Raw genomic sequence first — 19,442 nt, forward strand, 5'->3', positions numbered from 1 at the left:
AAATCCTTTCCGCTCGGTCCGACCCATGGCCTCGGACCCGAGTCCATTTCAGCCTTGTCAGCCTTGCTGCTCCTTCGCGGCCGCTGCAGGTACCGCACCGTTAGGAGTGCCCGGTACGTGGTCCATCAACACACAATACTCGCATGCAGAAACCGGTGGATCATGCAAGTCTGGGTCGGTCTTTCTGTGTCAATGACTCGAGCTTCGAAGTGACCAGCCAAAAATGACTCCCTCTAGTTCTATGTAGATTCGTCCAATGCCCAGCCGTCACGCACAATATCTACCTCCGCAACTGAACCTTCATCGTCATGCCATCAACTGGCACAGATGTGACCTGGTTGACGCTCCAGACCTCGCGCTCTGCGTCATCCTTCCCATCTCCTCGCGGTCTCTCCATGTCCACCTTCTGCCCTTTGCCTGAATATCCCACTTTCTCCCACTGGAAACCTCTGGCCACGGCGCAAAGCACCACTTTGGCCTCCACCATGGCCAATTCCTGCCCGATGCAATTCCTCGGCCCGCGCTCGAAGGGCCGCCACGCACCCGTTGGCAAGGACGCCACATACTTCTCATCCAACCACCTGTCGGGTCGAAAGACGGCGGCGTCAGGTCCCCACACAGCCTTGTTCATGTGAACCAGGTATCCGCAGACGTAGATCCTAACGCCATTGACTTGGACATCTTTCTCCTCGCCGCTCGTTGTGCGCAGCTTCAGAGTTACCGGGGTTGGATTTTCCGGGGAGATCTCGGGGATCCGTCGTGCTGTAGACGCAGGGGGATGAATGCGTAACGTCTCCTTGATGAACGCGGTTGTGTAAGGTAGGCGGCTGCCAAGGATGGCTTCAGTCTCTTTACGAGATTCTTCATCCGTGCGGCCCAGGACGTCAAGGGCATTGAACGGGCCTCCCTCTTTGCCAAAGACTGAATCATGTTCTTGTATTAATTTCTCGTGGATGGCCGCTGAAGATGGCGACCATGAAGCTTTAGAGAGCTCGAAGCAGAGCCATTGAATAAGCGTGGCAGTTGTGTCCTGGCCAGCAAACAGAAAGCTCTTGATCTGCGATACCGTGTTGCGGATTAGCGCCTCGTCTGGCGTTAGCCCTGACAATGCGAGCCGCGTAATTGACCTCTGCGATCCGGTTTGGCCATTGTCATTTGCGCCAGATTTGACCGCGTCTTGCAATTGTTTCTGCTCAGCCGCGAGCTGGTCGCGGATGACCTTGGCCAAGTCGCGGTTGAAAACCTGCTCGTAGAACCAGGACTTTGTGGGTCTGATAGGATCAAAATAGACCAGTGGGTTGAAACCCCTACCGACGGGGTATACAAACTTCGAAAGCAGCCTCGACGCCGTCAGCATCCCATAGGCACCTTTTGATCCCACCCCGTCTGGAGTTGTCTGGGCATGATAGTCCTTCTCGATTGCGACAGTGGTGATGATGTCTGTGGTTAAATCCTGTGAGTAGTCCTTGAGACTGAACACCTGACCACTTGCCGCGGCGCGCTTCAAACGGTCCACGAAATCGCGAGTCTTGGAAATAATCAGACCATCCAGAGTGTGCAGGTGCTGGGGCGAGAACCCCTTGTTGAACCGCCTTCGCAAGATCTTCCATTCTTCTCCCTCGGCAATGATCAAGGATTCGAGGCCAATGAGACGGTACATGGACATCAACGTGTCGCTCTTTGGGAGAGAATATTTGAATACCGAGTTGGGCTGGGTGATCTGCTCCGCGACCTCTGGATCCGCGACGATGAGGAATACCGAGTCAACGGGATTCAGATCCATCAGGAACGCTGGGGGTCGACCTAGAGATTCCCAGATCTCTTCGAATGCATAGTCTGGGTGTCTTAGAAGAGCGGGGTTGAGCTTCTCGCCCATGTTGACCAAGTGGCCCCATACCGGATGACGGGGCAACTGGGGGATTTCTTTATAACGACGGCGGGCAGTGATTGTGCGCTGGATGATCCGGATGACTTTGACAGTGAGGTAGAGTCCGATGAGCGCCAACAGCAGGGAAGGGAGGCGCCTGGTGTCGAGGAGGCCGGAGATGGGTTGGGCCATTCTCGGAAGCTATTCTCCTCGCGGTTCTGGTCGAGAGCTGGGTGCCGTGAAGTCAATGACTTTCGTGGTGTTACCAAGACTGAGAAATGTCCAGCGACTTTGTTCGAGCTCTGAAACGGCCCCAGCCTGCGACAAGCCGTTGGATCCGGCGAATGCAGAAGGACAGAGGCTTGCCCAGTGATATGGGGTCCTTTTGAAAGAAATTGAAATAGAAAGAGATCCGCTGACTGAGCAACTTGCAATTCTCAGATCAATACTTTACTGGCAATAGGGGAGCAACGGAAGCAGGTCATAATGCTGGAAGGGTGATTGGGCGACGTCTGCCCTACCAGACTCCCCTGCAATGGGGGCCTTCAGGCAGCCCGAAGCACGGACCACCGCCTATGCAACCCACGAGAATCCCTGAGTGGTGCCTGGAAGCTGCCCTTGGCCCCTTGGACCCTTGGGCCCCGCCAGAGCGGGATCGGTTAGGGGGCCAACAGCCCAGAACAGGATGGTTTACGAGGCCTGGCAGTACAGGTCCAAGTATTGTCCCTTGCAGATTGCAAGCAAAGATCCCGATCTCCATTATCAGATGATCTCGAGAATGCTTTACTTGGAGATGGTCGTGACTATGGCTGCTCGACTTGAATCCAAACAACCACCCACGGCACTGATGATCACGTCGCCGACGGTGTCACCACCGCGTCAAACTGCTAAGTATCCTGTTGGTTAGTGCTTATACAGATACAACATGCCTCATGCTAGGATTTGGATCCAAGATTTATGATACAACGCCGCGGAATAAACCCCAGTAGTGACGACAAGCCCGAGACATATTTGTCTGGGCAGGTGAGCACAGATACCTCAGGTATTGCTATCTGCATCCCTTGGACCGAGGCCTGACAGAATCACCCCGCCATCCACTCACTCACTGCAGTTACCCCTCCTCCCCACATAAAAATTCGACAATCATATAGCCGTACAGGCCAAAAATGCCTCAAAATACACTGGTGAGGTGGTATGTGAAAAATCTATCACCCGTCTCATAGTTGGAACTTGGGAGCTAACAATGCTCTCTCAGGCCGAGTGGTTATGGCGCAAGTAAGCAACTATGAGTCTCTCACCATCACCTCAACTCTGCTAACCCTGCCAAAAGGTTTCAGGTACACCTGGAGCTCACGCTTCGAATGGTACATATCGGAGTACTTGTGGGTTAAATCCCTCGTGGGTTCGAGTCCCACCCTCATCAACCGCATGTTACTTTTTTTTGGTTTTTCTTTTCACGGGACCGGTAGGAGAGGAGGATGGAAGGCCGGGATGGTGGCGGATGAGGGGAGATATCGTCCAGGCGGAAATGGTGGACTCGCATTGGAGCACAGAGAGCTTTCACCCTTCACCTTTGCAGGCACTGGGCGAGATCTTGTTTTCTAAGGTGTAACCATTTTCCTTGGAGGGCAATTGGCAGCCCGTGGTCTGCGAAATTATATGATTATATTATATGCTTTCTTCCACACCAGATGCGACTGTACCCTTTTTCACTGCCCTGGACTTCGGCGTTTGCACCTTTGGTCTGCAGGCAGTGGCGCGGAAGAGACAGCGGCGAAGCCTTAGCCTCGCCGTAAACAATCCCTTCCCAGATTCGGGATGGTCCTCCCAGAAGTCAGTTACATCTCCATCCGTCTCGTATGGCATGGGATGACCCACGCCACTCTTACATGCGCTTGTGCACACCTCCCAATGGGTATAATGAGGAGCAACAGATACCCCCTAACCGCAGAACGTCTTCAGCGTATAGGCATCCGTGTTCGTTGCTGGTTTTCATCCTCACTCTTTATAGGCTCTTTTATATGTAGAGCTTCCTCGAACCATAGCTGGCCGTCTGGCTCCAAATGCTCATCGTACACGAATCGCCGTAGGATGCTTCTGGCTTGCTCCCAAGCGGTGACGCTCATTTCCACGGCGTGTTTAGCCAGCGTCGTTGTGAACCACGGGTCCTCGGATGGCTCGACTTTGATGCCGACATGGGTTCCCCTCGTCTGGCGTTTCTGGCGTTGTTCGTACTGTGCACCAGCATACAACATCCATAGGTATGCTTCTTGATAATGGTCACATTCATCTGGACTCAGCATCTCCATGGCCGCCACCATGTCCTGCGCCAATCGAGGCATGATGACGTGAGAAGCTTCTCGTATGTCGGCACCATCCTCTATGATCGCCTCATGCACACGTTTGCGGCTTTCATAAATTAGCGTGAGAATCATGCATGCCTGCGTCAGTCGATGGCCCTCCGAATTGAAGAGAAATTTCCCTTCCGTTATGTCCACGTACAAATTGATCAGAACTCCCAGGTCGTGAAACGTCTTGGTCGCGATCCAGGCAAATATCATATCGGCCTTGAGCCTCTCTTGAGCTGTTCCGAACGGCAACGGCGTTTCGGCGACCCACAAGCAATATCTCAATCTGACCATTGCCTCCCGATGCTCAGGAATTTCCACACAGGGATGAGCATTGTGGATATAAATGGGAGGGATCGGTAGATAAGGACCAGTAAGTGCCCATAGCCTTGCGTGCGCCTTCGCAGTCCAGTCACCGAAAGGCATAACCGTCCTTTCTAGCTTCTTACACGCTAATTCGGTAGCATCGAACATCATGACCAATGTGTGTTGAACACGCTCCATATCGTCAGTCAGAGGATCGGGGAGATGGAGAAGGATGTCCGCATGAGCTTTGGCTGCCATCGTGTCTCCCGCCATGCACTCCGTCTCGAACAGACAGCGAATATGTAACCTGAGCGCAGCCAACGACTCGGGTTTTGTTTGGGCATGTCCGGCGAGCTGTTCACGAAGCAATTTGAGGCTTTTGGCTCGCATTTTGAGCCTCGCTGTCGAAAGCTGTTGCGTGTTTTGGGTTGAATTAAGCCGTACTATGTTGGGAATATGGCCGCACAACCATGCAAGAGCAGCACCCTCATTCATGTCTCCAAACCCCTTGAGACTGAGACGAAAGCTAGACCCTCCGATGACTTTGTTAGAATTCTCATAGTTGACTACCTTGGGTCCTCCTACGGTAAGTCGTCGGAAAAAGGGCGGACTGAAGATATTAGGAAGCATGACATCTCTTGTGTATGTGATGATACGATGGACTTCCGGCGTGATTTTGATGGGGCATGCATTGAACGGGTCGGATGATCCATGCAGGAGGAGGATGATTTCGCGATACTGTGGTTGGGCTCGATGGTTGGGTTGTTGCCCGTCATGAACTCGTGGTCCGCTATACTCATGCCGCTCTTCTTTTTGCAGCAGCTGCTGTTGCAATTTTGCCCATTTCCTTTTTTGATGGGAAATTCTGGCCGCGTGTGCCTTTATCTCTGCTCCCTCGAGTTCTTGTTCCCGAATGGGTCTGTCTCGTTTCGATGGAGGCAGAAATTTGATGTTGGAATGGAGAAAGAGCACCATGCTGGCAGCGGTGGGAGAGTCATGGGACCAGAAGTCGCTGAGAGACGGCAGGCCTCAAAAACGGTGATGCGCAAGTCGGATATAAGGTGTAAATGTATTCTCATCTTTGGAGACATTCACATTTTCCAGGGATAGCCGCTGTATATAAGGCTGTGCACGAGCCGTATGCAGCTCAGCTCGGCTTCGGAGCAGCCGTTAGTCAGTGATCTGCACTTCGCGAAATGGTGTGATGTTTGGTTGGCGTTTGCCAGCTGAGGTGAGCTTCCGGTGGTCTGGTTGGTCGTTGCTTCAGGGGTTGTGAACTCGCCTGTATAGGACGTGCCGATGAAGGGGAGCACAGGCAAGCGTTGGCCGATGGTGTATCTCCCTTCAATCACTCTGGCGCTCCCCAGCGAAATCGTTAGTTGTGCTTGGAGTGTCGTCACACTGTTAGAAACCTCCACGAATAGGCCGCCCCAGTGTCTGGAATCGGATATATATCCCTGGTCAAAGCGCTGACAAAGATCTCAGATAAGCCACATATGCTGTCTCTGGTTAGGGGTGTAAGGCTGTTTCAGCCCATGAGAGGCGTTCCGCAAGGTGCTTGCTGCAGGCCAATGGTTCGGCTTGTGCCGGTTCTCGCACCAGGGGTTCCCCAGTGGGAAGGACGTATCAGCATTGACTGGCCCTTTCAAAGCAGCTGCTATCCAATGATCTGAGAGCAGCGCGAATGTGACGGCGTCCTCTCTCCTCCTGCGTCCTCTGAAAGACCAATTGAGGAGATCGTACTCCGTACATGACGGAGCAACGTCGCCTTGAAAACATAGCCATTTCTGCAGATTCTGGATCTACTGGTAGACACGAGATAAGTGCAACGCTGGATTGAATAGCCTTATTGTCCGTACGCGAAGTGCTCTACTTCTTTTCGGATTGACGGACGACTCTTTCCTGAAGACTGAATCAACCGCGTACTTATTGATTCTGCTGTGACCATCCTGTTCGGTCGACGGTATCAGGCGAGGGAGACGCACCGATATCAGGTAAAATCTTGGGTCCATCGTCGGGTAAATACACGCGGGGACACATCGAGAAATCCTGTTTTCTTTCTCGCAAGCGGCCGTAACCCAATACCTCATTCGTTTCTGCAGGCCGATCATTTCGGTAATATCTCCATTATGACTCCTGAGTTGGGGGCATACTAATTAGCGGCCAGCCCAATGGCCCTGGGCCGTCGAAGTAATGGTGCGGAGAGAAGGTCATCTGTGGATCGGTGCCTCCTCCTAAACCTACTCCTCCGAGACTGTTGTGATTCTGCGGTGGTGTGGAATAATTCATGTACAGATTTCCCGAGTCATTAAGCAGGGAAGCCAAGGATGTGGGGATGGCCGGCATTGACACAGATGTAGAGAGTCCATTAATCGGAGAGTGAGCAAAAGCCGTAAATATGGGTGATGTGACACCTGATCCCTGTCCGGATCCCTGTCCTGGTGGTAGAGGTTGGGGATGGAACGAGTATGTGCCAGCCCATTGCCGCTGAGACTGTTGGTGGGCTATGGGAGAAGTTGGGTGGCTTTGAGATATCCCTTGGGAAGGCATGAACATTGATTGCGAAAGATTACTTTGATGCATCGCTGCGTTGGGGCTGGGGTGTTCTTGGAACAGAAGCGTATTCGACTGTTCGACTTTCACTGGCCCTCCGGTGCTGGGAAGGTTGACTGGGGTTAATGGACTTTGGGCGTTACTGCTCTTGGGAGGCTGTTCAACCAACAGTCTCCGACACTCATCCTCGAGAGCTTGCACACGAGGCTGAAATTGTCTCTGCAAATGGTTGCCCGTTTCTAAACAAAGTTAGTGAGAGAGTCTTGTAAGCAAAGGCATCGACTCACTCAGCACGAGGTCTGCATAGGCCATCAGCGATGTCCAACCCTTTAGTTCGTTCCGCATTGCCTCAAATTGCTCAAGGGTAACCGGTCCCCGTTTCCTCTTGTATACATACAGGGTGATGCCAAATCCAGAGGCATATGCCAATGTGGAATGCCAAGTGAAATCCACACCTTTGTATCTGCTTGACAGTCGGTGAAAGCTTTGTAAGAGGCGCTTGGCCGACTTATGACAGATGTCCAGATGACGTTCTATCACCTCAGGATCATCACTCGTACAGCATGTCGGGTGATGTAGGTTTAGCTGATACTCGGCAGCCCATGTCTCAAATAGAAGGGTCGCGACACTGAGATTGACATGTTTAGGCTCGTTTTTGATTGACTCGTCCCAATCTTGCCGCCAGGCGATGATTTTCGCGTTGAGCGCTTCCACGCTTTGGAGATATTCCACTGCGGGCTTCCTCACGGCTATGATGTGGTTGTGCAATTCGGTAAGAAGGGGTAGTAATTTTGCCAGATGCAGACAAGGCCAGAACTCGCATTGACCCGACAACTCCGAAGTATATCCGTCCTTGGATATCTCGGAGTCTTTGATGGCCCTTGGTAAGGGGATGTCGATATGTTGGAATTGCCACGGTGCTGGTAAACCAACACGGCAACCCGTCGTCACACAGACACCCAGGATTGAGTGAAAGACTCTTTTGCGAAGCTCCTTTGAGAGTGGATCGTTCTCGTCCTCGCGGAGTTGGATCTTGTCAGGGTCGCGGTGGTACTCCAATTCGATGGCTCGCACTAGGACCTGATGGCAATAGGTCCAGGATACACCGGGTTTGGGCAGATTCCGAAAGTGAACAATGATCAGCGCCATTGCCTGCATCGATGCAAGCGACCCGTCATGGAGGAGTTCGCGGTAGTGACCAAGGGCGTAGTGAAGATAGCGGTGGGAGTCTTCAAACTTCTCTGCAGAATGTAGATGGTTCCTGACGGCCGTTTGGTGAGCTATGATGGTGAAGACAATCAACACCTGGACCCGCTCAGCAACAGTCAACGTGTGCGGCTGGTCATAGAATCTGTTCACGAGGCCCATAAAGCTGGGCCTGTGGACGATCGGAACATATTGTGACATGATGACTAGAAAATGGTTGGCATCTCGGAGGGCTTCTTCCTTGGGCGGCAACTTTGGATCCTCGACATGTTGATATCCACAAATCGTGTTGACAATCGACGTCCTTGAGAGGTTGAATTTACCCGTCATGTCCGGGGGGTAATCTTCCATCATTTCACATTCCCAGTCCGCAATGTCGACGACGCCATCCATGATGTCCACCACAGTACCCTTGACCGGACCAGAATAGAGAGGTTCGCAGTGGTCCGGTGAAGGCCAGCCGACGTATTTTGGGTCAAGTCTTGATGACGTAGGAGACGTAGCATGCGGCGTGGTCTGAGAGATTGAACTCCTGGGAGTCGCTGTCGGCACGGTACCACTAGACTCTGATCGCTGCAACGAGCCATATCTGCGCTGGTAGGCGGCCAATTGCTCCCTCAAGAACAGCAGCTCGTTCTCGGCGCGATGTGACTCTCCTCTTTCTCGTGCTTGCCCGGTGACACGATCGGTGGTGTAGCACCGCAAACCCTTCTGACGACAAGGCTGACATGCCACCGGGTCTGTGTCACATTTCATCTTCCTCTCTTTACATCGGTCGCAAGCCTGTCCGGTTCGAGACGTCGACGCCAGCTTTTTGCGCACCGCATCGCTGTACTGCGCAGGCTCTTCGGGGAGGGCCTTGAGTTTCTTCGCAGGAGGGCCATGGTCATCGAGGATCGAAGGCGCCGGTCTCTTGGAAGTTGCCAGGTCCATGGGAGGACAGGTCTCGCGTCGCGCGCAAGGAATCCGTAGTGGCGAGGGTGAGGCTCAATGGGAAAAAGTGTCAGGTTTTTCGAAGGCCCAGGGCTAGTGGCAAGTACCGCGGGACATGGTCCGTAAAAGGGGGGGAGCTGTGTCCTAATAAGTTGTAAGACGTGAGCCGCAAACGCAAGGTCCCGGATGGCAGGCGACTTGAAGCAGGATGTAATATTGATCAGGTCCAGGGCGAGGTATATCAAGACTCACTGTATCCGGACTAGTATTGGCATCTCCAAGTTGTTCGAGGGGCGCAATTGCTCGCGAAAGGGACCCAGGCAGCCCGGGGGGAAGCCATCCGGGCCAACAGAAGCATTCTCAGAGGACGCAGTGACGTACACTAGGGGCCCCTCAGGGAAACTCTTGCCTACGGGATTGGCGGGCTTTAGGCATGAACCTTGGTGCTTAACTTGGGTGGGTGGTTGGCATACTGGCTGCCCACAGCTGCCCCAGCTGCCCCTCGATAACCGAATCCTCGACCTGCAGCAGCCCACTTGCTCGGAAGGCTTGGAATCCCTTTAAACCCTCTCCAAATCCTCTTTCGGCAGAATGTCGCATCTGTCGAGCAATAAGTCAGCATACGAGTTACAGACTATCTGAATACCTCCCAATACCTGCCACTTCTTTTTCACTGTGTACCTGCGTTCTCGGCCTCGAGTCCTAGGCACTCCACGTGACCTCAGATGGCCGCGACCATTGAATCCTTGGCATTGCGCAACAGTCCAAAGGCGACGGTTGTTGTATCTCCTCTTAGCTTGTCCTTCTGCGCATGATGGCTTCCTCACACCATCACGCCTCCCACGCCCGGAACATTCCACGCGGCATATCCCGTCCTTTGGCCCGGCCTCCCGCTCCAGAGCAGTCTGTGGAACCTCGTTTTGATGTTCGAGAAGTCCGCGAGCCCTCTTTGTTCGTCCAAGACCGCAGAGGGGATCGGCAAAACTTGACATATGGGGCACTTGATCGACATTCTATTCCGCGCTATCGACCGGCCGGTCATGGTGGCTTACTCGGGTTGGGTCCGAACTATCGAATAGTTTCACGATCAGAGTCTCACCTCAATGTGGAAAATGTCGAGACTGATTCCACACGAAGGTCCCGTCGAGAGTCTTTGCTTGAGGACCTTCCCGATGACGATCAAGCCGCGGAAAATGTTCAATCCGGAGTCAGCAACGAATCGGATCTGCGCGAGGACTTTCTGAGCTTCGACTATGTGCATCCAAGGAAGAGGAGGCGGGTATTGGCGGGATCAATGGATGCAACTGTGGAAGACGACGACGAGAGTGATGAGTCAGACCCAGACAGTCAAGCGCTTGCACCGCCCAAGGACGCCTTTGACGAGTTCAAACGAAACCCCGTTCATCAGCGCCATATTGAACTCTTGAGAGCTACGGAAACCCGACCCGAGGACGTGTCGGCATGGCTTGCGTTGATAGAGTATCAACCCGTGCTCTTCGGCGAGGAGCGCAGTTCCCGCAGCTCCGCTTCTCCTTCGTCAAGGACTGTTGTGGATCTCAAAATCTCGCTGTATGAACAAGCACTGTCGCGCGTGAAAGGCCGAGAAGGCCGAAATGCTTTGATCCTGCGTCTCATGCAAGTGGGAAAGGTGGTTTGGGATGCCGATAAACAGGCCTCAAGATGGCGGACCTTCCTCGACGAGGACGCCTCATTCGACCTGTGGCGGCTTTATCTGAACTTCGTCCAAACCAACCACGTCAAATTCAGCTTTGAAAGTTGTTTGGGGATTTACAAGCAGTGGCTTCAAAAGGCCGAAATTGCGCCACCAGACCGCACGAGAGATACTAGCTGCATATACATCCTTTTGCGCTTGACCTTATTCCTGTGGCAATCTGGGTTTACGGAGCGCGCAGTCGGGATTTGGCAAGCACTGCTCGAATTCAACTGCTTCCGTCCCCGAACCATCCCTCCCACTGAGCTCATACCATCCTTCCAGGAATTCTGGGCGAGTGAGGTTGCCCGAATTGGCGAGGAAGGCTCGGCAGGTTGGCGATCGAATGCAAACAATGAAATCGAGGCAAGAAGCGACAAGCCCTTCCAAGTGCAGCATCTGGATTTCGAGGCCTGGGCTGCCGCTGAAAATGATCTTGAAATGACCGCTGGATTGCCTGCAAGAGCTCTAGATGAAGTCAGCCAAGATGACCCTTACCGTGTTCTTCTCTTCTCGGATATTGAAGACTTCCTCTTCTCCCCGACTACAGAAGAGGGCTCGTGGTTACTGCAGGATGCGTTTTTGTTGTTCGCGGGACTCTCACCGCTATCATCACTCCCTGGGTCCAAGGTCTGGGAGCAAGATCCTTTCATTCATAGCCAGTCGCCCTCCTCCGGCATCTCTTTGGTACCCGGTGGTCTTGGAGAGAATAATTGTGGCTTGCAGATGCGTTTTCTACAAGTCTTTCTAGCGGCTCGGCAATTGTACTCTGGGAAACCTGGCGTCCTACTTTCTTCCACAGCAAGACTCATCGGTTCTTCTCTTAGCTTTGTTCGCCGAGTCATACATCAGCTTGCTGGACTGGCTGCTGACGAAGAACCAAGCGAACTGCATATGGAATACGCGATTGCATTGGAAGCTGGAGTAGATCTGAAATCCGCCAGAAAACAGACAAGGGCATATCTTAAGCGCAAGGCTGACAGCCTCAAACTCTATAATACCTATGCACTGCTCGAATGCCAATTGGACAACTTCGAAGGTGCCGAAAGAGTTTGGTCAACCGCGCTGTCAATGCGATATTCGCTTGGACATGAAGTGCAAGTCGATTCATTCCTTCTGTGGCGTGACTGGGCATACTTTTACATGTGCCGAAGGCAATTCCAACACGCTAGGGCTCTCCTAAGTCATATGACAGAAGAGGAGGTGGACTTGGTTCGGCTGCGAAAAGAGATCGAAACCACTAACGAACCATCTGCTACTATGCAGATCAAGGTCGAACAATACATCAAAATGCAGATCGAGCAAGGCCGCACCCACAGACGAGCAGACCAGTTACCGGCGCTGATCGACGTCCTGGCATTTCATAGGTACCTCAACGCTGATATGTCCCTTGAAATAGCCCTACAAACATATCATGCCTCTCTCGGATCTCTCACGGGACTGTCGACAATGTCTTCTGCAGTGCTCGAAGCTGTTCATGAGCAGCGAGCTCGTTTCATTTACTCTCATTCCGTGACGTTTGGAAAGAGTTTCAGACCGAGCGAACTCGTCCCCATTCTGAAAGACTCGACAGAAAAGTTTCCTAACAATCTCAACCTCTTACTGCTCCATCATCATTTCCTTCAGAAAGCCGGGCTTTTCGACCGGTTGCGGCAGGTCGACTCCAAAGCAGATGAACGTCGAGACGTGCAAATCAAACAAAGTATCGTTCCTTGCGTGTTTGACTTGCTGCTAGAGCTCAACCGACCGTCGTACAGCGGGAGCACAGATCACAGCATTCGCTCGGCTTTCGCACGGGTGACTCAGCTGGGTTCTCCTGGGCATGACAATCCTGAAATATGGAAAACATATGTTCTTTGGGAAACGGCATTGATTCAGCTCCGTGACGATGCGGGTGTAGAAGGCAAGGGAACCACAAGGCGTGAAGCGAGAGCTCGCCGATCTGCAGCAAGCGCTTCTCAATCCTTTTATGCGTCACTTAGGGCATGCCCATGGTCGAAAGAACTATGCATGCTGGGGTTTACACGGCCAATGCTGAGAAACGCAATTGGCGATTCCAAACTCAGGCAGGTGTATCAAACCATGCTAGATAGAGGTATGCGGGTGCGTCTTGACATATCAGATACGTTGCCGTAGTCTTTTGGTTATGCCTAGGTACAATCAAGAATACGAGATTGGGACAAGGCTGCCGCTTGCAAGGCTGAAAAGGCTGCATTCGCTTAGCGTGATTCTTATCCCCGCAATATCCGAGGTCTCCAACTTTTTTTTTTGTCGCATGCCACCAAGTTGGATTGACAGCGAAGTTTTCAACAAGCCGATTCTAACGACCGTGAGGATATCTTTTGCAGCCAGTCGATTTTGCATTGTCGCCCATGGAAACGACCCTTTATCTCACTACTGTCCCTCTGAGGCCGTCGCAATGACCTCGACCTTCGCTGCGCAGCTGCGCACTATAGCCGCAAAGTCTACGAGCGAACTCGACCTCCGTGCCCGACGAGATGCCCACGCAGAATCTCTCATTTTCGACCGCAGTGTAGCCGTCAAGCAAGATTGGGAGACAATATACCAAGTATGCGTGGAAGGGTTTCAAGAGCTTTGCCTGCTGGACGCAAGACTGCGCGAATTCGAACAAAATCTATACAGTGCCCAGTCCAAGACGCAGGACAGGGAGCAACTCAGCAAGACACAGAATGAAGCACTAGGACTCGTGTTAGACCGATGTCTCACTCTTCTTGGATCCAAGTTGATGCTTCGACCTGGCTTGAAAGCAGTGGAATGGCTCGTGCGAAGATTTCGGGTTCATGTCTATAACACGGATGCTCTTCTTGCCACATTTTTACCGTACCATGAAGCACCAGTGTTTCGGGTTATCTTGAACATCGTGCCAACCGACAGGTTTGTCGGTGGGTGGAAATTCCTGGCGCCTTATCGCAATGAAACGACCAAAGTTCCTCGACATGCCATCGTATACAGCGCCACTCACAACGACGTCTTTTTCCCCTTCTTCAACGACTACACATTGCGTACGTGCCAGGAAGGCGCGGCCCACTCCCTGCTCTTGCGCTTCTGGGGCAGTGTTGTTGTCGAAGCCATCGCCGGAAGATTGAGTCAGGTCAAAAGTGGGAGAAAGGAAGTGCAGAAACAGCGGACAGAAGACGCGTTGTTGAAGATATTACCGCTGCTCAATGAAGGGTTTGAAATCAAAGACAGCCCGGAATTTACAGTCATTTGTTTCACGATTACCCTTGCGTTGGCAAGCGGCGCAGACCTCGAAGACCATGTCATTGACTCTTTGATGAAGTCGATTGCCCTGTTCATTGCCAATCCAGCTCCCGATTCTAGGTCAGCATTGTCGTGCTTGGCTATTCTGGTCACAAAGAAGACCGACATGAGACTTCCAAGAGATGTTCTTGACATATTCATCCACGTCGACGATTTAGGGCTACGGCTGACCGATCTCTTTAAACTGGTCCCGTTGACGTCGTTGTTCGAAGCCCTCATAAGCTCGGCGCTCTCCGGGTTGAAGGAAAAGAATATAGACAGAAGAATCCAGTTCATTGAACGTCTGTTAGACACCGCTAAGGACCACTTCGGATTACCAACGAAAAGTCGGCTCATGGCCATCTTGCTTCGAAAGCTATTTCCGACAGAGTCTACACTTTCCCGCGAGTCGAACTGCTGGACAAGCCTCGTACGTTTACTCCAAACGCTGGCTGACTCTCCCGAGTTCTCGTCGTCTTTGCCTGAGGCACTGGCCCTAGCCGGCCGGTCTCAGTCGGACATAGAAGGCCTTCTACAGCAAACCATCCAGAACTCCGATCGACCACTCCTTGAACATACGGCTATGGAGCTTGACATTCCTGAGGACGAGTCAATACAAAACGCAGAAGGCACTGAAACGATGCTTGCATCCATGCCATCCGAGACGATCGAGTCGTCGTTCCTCGTTGCTGGAGATCGCTCCATGCTGTTCGACCAACTTGCTCGAACTTTCGTGCTATGCCACCAGAACCGGCAGCTCCTGCACCGATTTGAACAACTCCCACTGTGGCACAATCAAAATGAACAGCCTTTTATTTTCTATGTCAGTTTCCTGTTGAGAGTGGCCCTTGGCCCCTTTTCCGTCGGCCACCGCAATATTGCACTTCAGTGTCTCTCGGAAGTCATCGAAAAGGCGTCTTTGAACCACTCGGAGCCGTTGATCCCATTCATCACCGTCCTCCTTTCTGACAATAGCCAACTTGTGCGACGCGCAGCCGCTGCTTGTACGGTGGCCATCCATAAGGTTACCTCAAGAGACGAGACCGGCAAACAGCACGCGGTGCAAACAGTGTACGATGCGCTTGGCATGCGAAACGTCAAACCCTTATTGTCTAAGCAAGCAGTGCGGATCCTGGATCAAGTCTACTTGCCTTATTTGGAAGAATGCATCTTGGATCCCTCCTACATACGCGGAGTTCTTAAAGTTGCGTTTGACGGCCACGACCGAACGCCGTCGTCGAGGACTGCCAATATTGAACTGAAGAAGAGCACGAAGCATGCACTCTATGATCTGTTGACTGGCTGTGCGTTAGGATGCCCCTTGCTACGAGTTAGGGTGGGCATACTGGAGTTGCTCGTGGATGTCCACAAAGTTAGCACCTCAAGCACCAGCAAAATTCTGTCCCCCATTCTCGAGGCTTGGGCATCAGTAAAAGAGGGCGACGCCGAAGATGCCGCGTCAGCACAGAGTATCTCTCTGGATCAAATCGATGCTGTGATGGTTCGCCTCGTAAGTGCGCGGGATAAGGAGGCGGTTGAGCATATTCTCGCAATGCTTGCCGAAGATAAAGTCCAGCCGCGCGCTGCCCTGGTCAATGCCTTTTTCGACAGAATTGCTGGTATCTGGAAAGATATGCACCAAGAGTCACAAAGCTCTGCTGCTCTACGCTTATTTGACATGTCCTTCTCCAAAGAGCCCGCTCAAGCTGCTGGAAGTCGTCACGTTCTGAACACAGTCAACCTCTCTACCGAGATTCTCGCTGCAATACTGGACCACTCGTTTTCCGGTCTTGCTGAGATGCAAACAGACGTCACTCCCAGGAAGAGACGTCGTGTCAGCCATGGGCGTGAAAGCATACCAAAGGATCTGGCGTTCGACTTGGATGTCAGCGAGGCAAGATTAACTCTGGCGCTGGAGCTCGTCGAAGATTCCAAACCACAAAACCATCCACAACTGCTTGGAGGCTTGTTCGATGTGTTGGTCATTCTCAGGCGGCTCAAGGACAAGGGCGCGTCTGAATCTCCTTACCTTCTCAATCTCTGCTTAAGCAGCATACTGGCAATCGTCGACAACGCACAGAATTCACGAAAGCCAGCCGTTGACTTCTCTAGCATTCGTACCGACCTGGTCACTGATTGCGTTCGATCGTCAGAAAACCCACAGGTCCAAAGTACTGCTTTGCTTCTCTCGTCCTCTCTGGCCTCTTTAGCTCCAGATCGGATATTGCATAGCATTATGCCCATCTTCACATTCATGGGTAGAAGTATATTGTCAAAGGACGATGAGCGGTCAATTTACGTCACGAATCGCGCTGTCGACGAAATAATCCCTCCTCTGGTTGCCACGTTGAAGAAACAAGATGCCTACAAACTTGTTCATTCGACGTCAAGCTTGCTCTCCAGCTTCGTCACAGCATACGACCACGTCCCCCAATATCGGAGGGCCGCGTTCTACCAACGTCTACTCGGTAGACTTGGTGCTGATGACTTTGCATTTGCAGTAGTTGCTCTTTTTGCCTCGAGGCGGCATCCAGAAGATATGTCTTCGTTCTTTGCCAGCTTGATGGGCGGTCTGTCGGCATCGACTCAATTGCTGACCTTCAGAAAACTTCTTGATTTGAGTATTTATATCTTCTTGGAGGACCCTCACGATGCTATTCCGCTACTCGACATCAGCAGTACCAGCTCGAACGAGAAGAGAGAGCAAGAAGCACTGATGTTGCTTGAAGTGGCTTCGAAGCTCCTGGGACCAAAAAGTCTGAAGACGCAGGTGAAACGACTTTCAAAATCCGACGAAGTCGAAACCCAGTCTTTCTGGGCCGAGTTCAAAGTCTGCATCGCCCGCATCCTGGGCATGCTCAAATCGCAAAAGGCCAGCCACGGGAATCTGACCCCATCGACGAGGAAATGCTTGAGCTCGCTCCTTGAACTACCTTCCCTTGCAGACCTTCTCAAGATCATGCCCAGTCTCCTGCATGACATGGTCCAGTCCGGAGCCGGCCAGCAGGAGCTTCAGCCTCTGGCGCTTAGAGTTCTTGCCACACAATTGCAACATAGCGCTCCAAGCTCGAGGGATACCAGGACGCAAACCGAAGCAATTACATTCCTCCCTACCCTCCGGCATATTATCGACACCACAAATGATGAGGCATTCAGGCACGCGGCGATTGCATGTCTCGATCGCATAATTGAGGTTTATGGGCGAAAGAGACCAGAAGACGTCATTGGTGCTGCCTCTGCCTTGATTGAGGGCGACTCCGGGCTGGATTCCCACAATGAAAGGACAAGGATCATGTCTCTGCTCTGTCTCGCGAGTACGACGGAGGTACTCAAGGAAGGCAGCGTCCCGATAGTGGTACAGGCTCTCCCCAAAGTGTTGCGTCTCCTGGAGTCGTTCTTGACCCGAGAGGGCGAAAACAGCAGTAACGATGGGCGCGTGGAACTTCACGACGCCTGTTTCACGTTGCTTTCCTCGTTCATCACGCATACCCCTTACATGATCAGTGACGACAACGTTGCTGAGATCCTCAGCTTGTCCTACCGTTCTTGCCTCGCGGAATCAGACGAGGCGTCGCGCAAGGAGGCTCGGCTTGAGACGCTGAGCCTCATGGCGCAGAGATTGGAGCTGAAGACAGTAGTGAGCAGCTTGAACCAAGCCTGGAAAACGACCGTGGTCTCAGGCGAGGAGATCGATGGAGAAGCGATTGCCGAGTATCTGGATATGCTGTCTCGAGCGATCGAGCGGAACTCCAAATCTACCGTCGTGGGTGCCGCAGATGAGATATCGGCTTTTATGTTGCAGGTTATGGATCTGCGACGGCTCAGCCGAGAGAGAGACAGTGCAAATCCAGAGGCCGGTATCGAAGCCGACGCTGTCTCGGACATTGAGGACGTGGAAAAGAGGCTGCACGAGTTGGGCATTGTTTTCATCTACAAGCTCAATGACACGACCTTCCGCCCAATCTTCGAGGGATGGGTCGACTGGGCGACGCAGAGAAATCCCGACGCTTCCTCTTCTGTCGGAGCGGCACAGATGGCCAGACAGACCAGCTTCTACCTCTTCGCCACGCATTTCTTTGCGACGCTGAAGAGCATCGTGACGAGCTACGCGAGCTACCTCCTTCCGTCGGTGAACGACATCTTCCAGTCCACCGCTAGCAGCGACTCGTTGACCGCCCCCGGGACGAAGTTGAAACCCCGATACCAAAGTCCTGACGCGAAACCTTCGTTGAAGATTGACCTGTCGGCGGACACTGGCCTGGAACTGTACAAATCGACCCTGGCCATGTTGACGACCATCGCTGCTCACGACGCGGATGGATTCTTCACGTCGCCCTCGCATTTCCAGCCCCTGGCCGATTTGCTTGTCGGACAGCTGGGCCTTGCTTCGTCCCCGAAATCCAAATCCAAGTCCAAGGGTAAGGGTAAGGACAACGGCACACTCAATTCCTCGTCCGTCCTGCGCGACGTGGTGCTGGACGTGGTGATCCCGTGCATCGTGGCCCTCGCGGCCGCCGTCCAGGACGTGCCCCCGCACCACCACACGCTGAACCACCTGCTCTGCCAGCTCCGCCGCAGCGGCTCGGCGGGCGTGCGCCTGGCCAGCATCCGCGCGCAGATCGCGCTGACCGAGGCCCCCGACATCGGCGACGAGTGGCTCCAGAACGTGGTCCTGGGCCAGTCGAGCGCCGTGGCAGCAGCAGCAGCAGCAGAGGGCGGTGGGGGTGGCGTCGTCGCGGTCGGCGGGTCCGGCGAGACCATGATCTACGTCAACGAAATGCTCGAGGACGACGACGAGGTTGTCGAGGACACCGTGAGGGATTGGGTCAGGATGGTCAGGGAACGGGTCGGGGAGGATGTTTTTGAGGTGTAGCCTTTGCGACTACTAAGGTACACGGCACAGCTAGCCAGTCAGTCAGCTGGGTATGTAGTTTGATGGATACCGAAGACGCATTCACACTTAAGTTCTTCGCTGGCATGGCGACGGCGAACGAGGAGTGTTGGGTTATACAATGAAATCATGAATGAAAGGGCCTGGAAGACGGGAATTCAATTGCAGCGGAAAGGGGGATTAATACAAAGGTCACTACAAAACGTGGTCAAGTTCCTTGCAGAGATGAAGGATGAGCAGAGAGTGCGGGCAGTGAGAGAGATCGAGAGAGATCGAGAGAGATAGACAAATGAGACACACTAGGAAAAGAACATGTTGCCTAATGTGTACAAAGAAGAATACAATGAGAGAGAGAGAGACGAATCT

The 19,442-nt window shown here is 52.8% G+C and overlaps 6 protein-coding genes across 6 annotated transcripts; 3 read left to right on the forward strand and 3 right to left on the reverse strand.

The window, feature by feature from the left end:
* Positions 1-171: 171 nt before the first annotated feature.
* PV07_02521 (uncharacterized protein) lies at positions 172-2,201 on the reverse strand. The gene has a single exon (XM_016389141.1). The coding sequence runs from the start codon at positions 2,057-2,059 to the stop codon at positions 281-283; it is 1,779 nt and encodes a 592-aa protein (XP_016251043.1). The 5' UTR covers positions 2,060-2,201; the 3' UTR covers positions 172-280.
* Positions 2,202-3,056: 855 nt separating this feature from the next.
* PV07_02522 (uncharacterized protein) lies at positions 3,057-3,594 on the forward strand. The gene has a single exon (XM_016389142.1). It carries the CDS (start codon positions 3,134-3,136, stop codon positions 3,470-3,472), a length of 339 nt encoding a protein of 112 aa, XP_016251044.1. The 5' UTR covers positions 3,057-3,133; the 3' UTR covers positions 3,473-3,594.
* On the reverse strand, positions 3,488-6,111 carry PV07_02523 (uncharacterized protein). The gene has a single exon (XM_016389143.1). The coding sequence runs from the start codon at positions 5,494-5,496 to the stop codon at positions 3,826-3,828; it is 1,671 nt and encodes a 556-aa protein (XP_016251045.1). The 5' UTR covers positions 5,497-6,111; the 3' UTR covers positions 3,488-3,825.
* Positions 6,091-9,399, reverse strand: PV07_02524 (uncharacterized protein). The gene is made up of 2 exons (XM_016389144.1): positions 7,362-9,399; positions 6,091-7,313 (listed from the first exon to the last, which is right to left on the reverse strand). Exons 1-2 carry the CDS (start codon positions 9,211-9,213, stop codon positions 6,649-6,651), a joined length of 2,517 nt encoding a protein of 838 aa, XP_016251046.1. The 5' UTR covers positions 9,214-9,399; the 3' UTR covers positions 6,091-6,648.
* Positions 9,400-9,850: 451 nt separating this feature from the next.
* PV07_02525 (uncharacterized protein) lies at positions 9,851-13,102 on the forward strand. Its single transcript, XM_016389145.1, has one exon. The coding sequence runs from the start codon at positions 10,025-10,027 to the stop codon at positions 13,058-13,060; it is 3,036 nt and encodes a 1,011-aa protein (XP_016251047.1). The 5' UTR covers positions 9,851-10,024; the 3' UTR covers positions 13,061-13,102.
* Positions 13,103-13,231: 129 nt separating this feature from the next.
* PV07_02526 (uncharacterized protein) lies at positions 13,232-19,441 on the forward strand. Its single transcript, XM_016389146.1, has one exon. It carries the CDS (start codon positions 13,344-13,346, stop codon positions 19,056-19,058), a length of 5,715 nt encoding a protein of 1,904 aa, XP_016251048.1. The 5' UTR covers positions 13,232-13,343; the 3' UTR covers positions 19,059-19,441.
* Position 19,442: the final 1 nt, after the last annotated feature.

Source organism: Cladophialophora immunda (assembly GCF_000835495.1).
Source record: "Cladophialophora immunda strain CBS 83496 unplaced genomic scaffold supercont1.2, whole genome shotgun sequence".
NCBI lineage: Eukaryota > Fungi > Ascomycota > Eurotiomycetes > Chaetothyriales > Herpotrichiellaceae > Cladophialophora > Cladophialophora immunda.

Bases quoted from the DNA above. Each gene is read 5' to 3' on its own strand.
- PV07_02522 (XM_016389142.1), top strand. From the start codon at position 3,134: ATGGCGCAAGTAAGCAACTATGAGTCTCTCACCATCACCTCAACTCTG.
- PV07_02526 (XM_016389146.1), top strand. From the start codon at position 13,344: ATGACCTCGACCTTCGCTGCGCAGCTGCGCACTATAGCCGCAAAGTCT.
- PV07_02523 (XM_016389143.1), bottom strand. From the start codon at position 5,496: ATGGTGCTCTTTCTCCATTCCAACATCAAATTTCTGCCTCCATCGAAA.
- PV07_02525 (XM_016389145.1), top strand. From the start codon at position 10,025: ATGATGGCTTCCTCACACCATCACGCCTCCCACGCCCGGAACATTCCA.
- PV07_02521 (XM_016389141.1), bottom strand. From the start codon at position 2,059: ATGGCCCAACCCATCTCCGGCCTCCTCGACACCAGGCGCCTCCCTTCC.
- PV07_02524 (XM_016389144.1), bottom strand. From the start codon at position 9,213: ATGGACCTGGCAACTTCCAAGAGACCGGCGCCTTCGATCCTCGATGAC. The intron at 7,314-7,361 runs GTGAGTCGATGC...AACTTTGTTTAG, and splicing joins CTATGCAGACCTCGTGCTGA to AAACGGGCAACCATTTGCAG.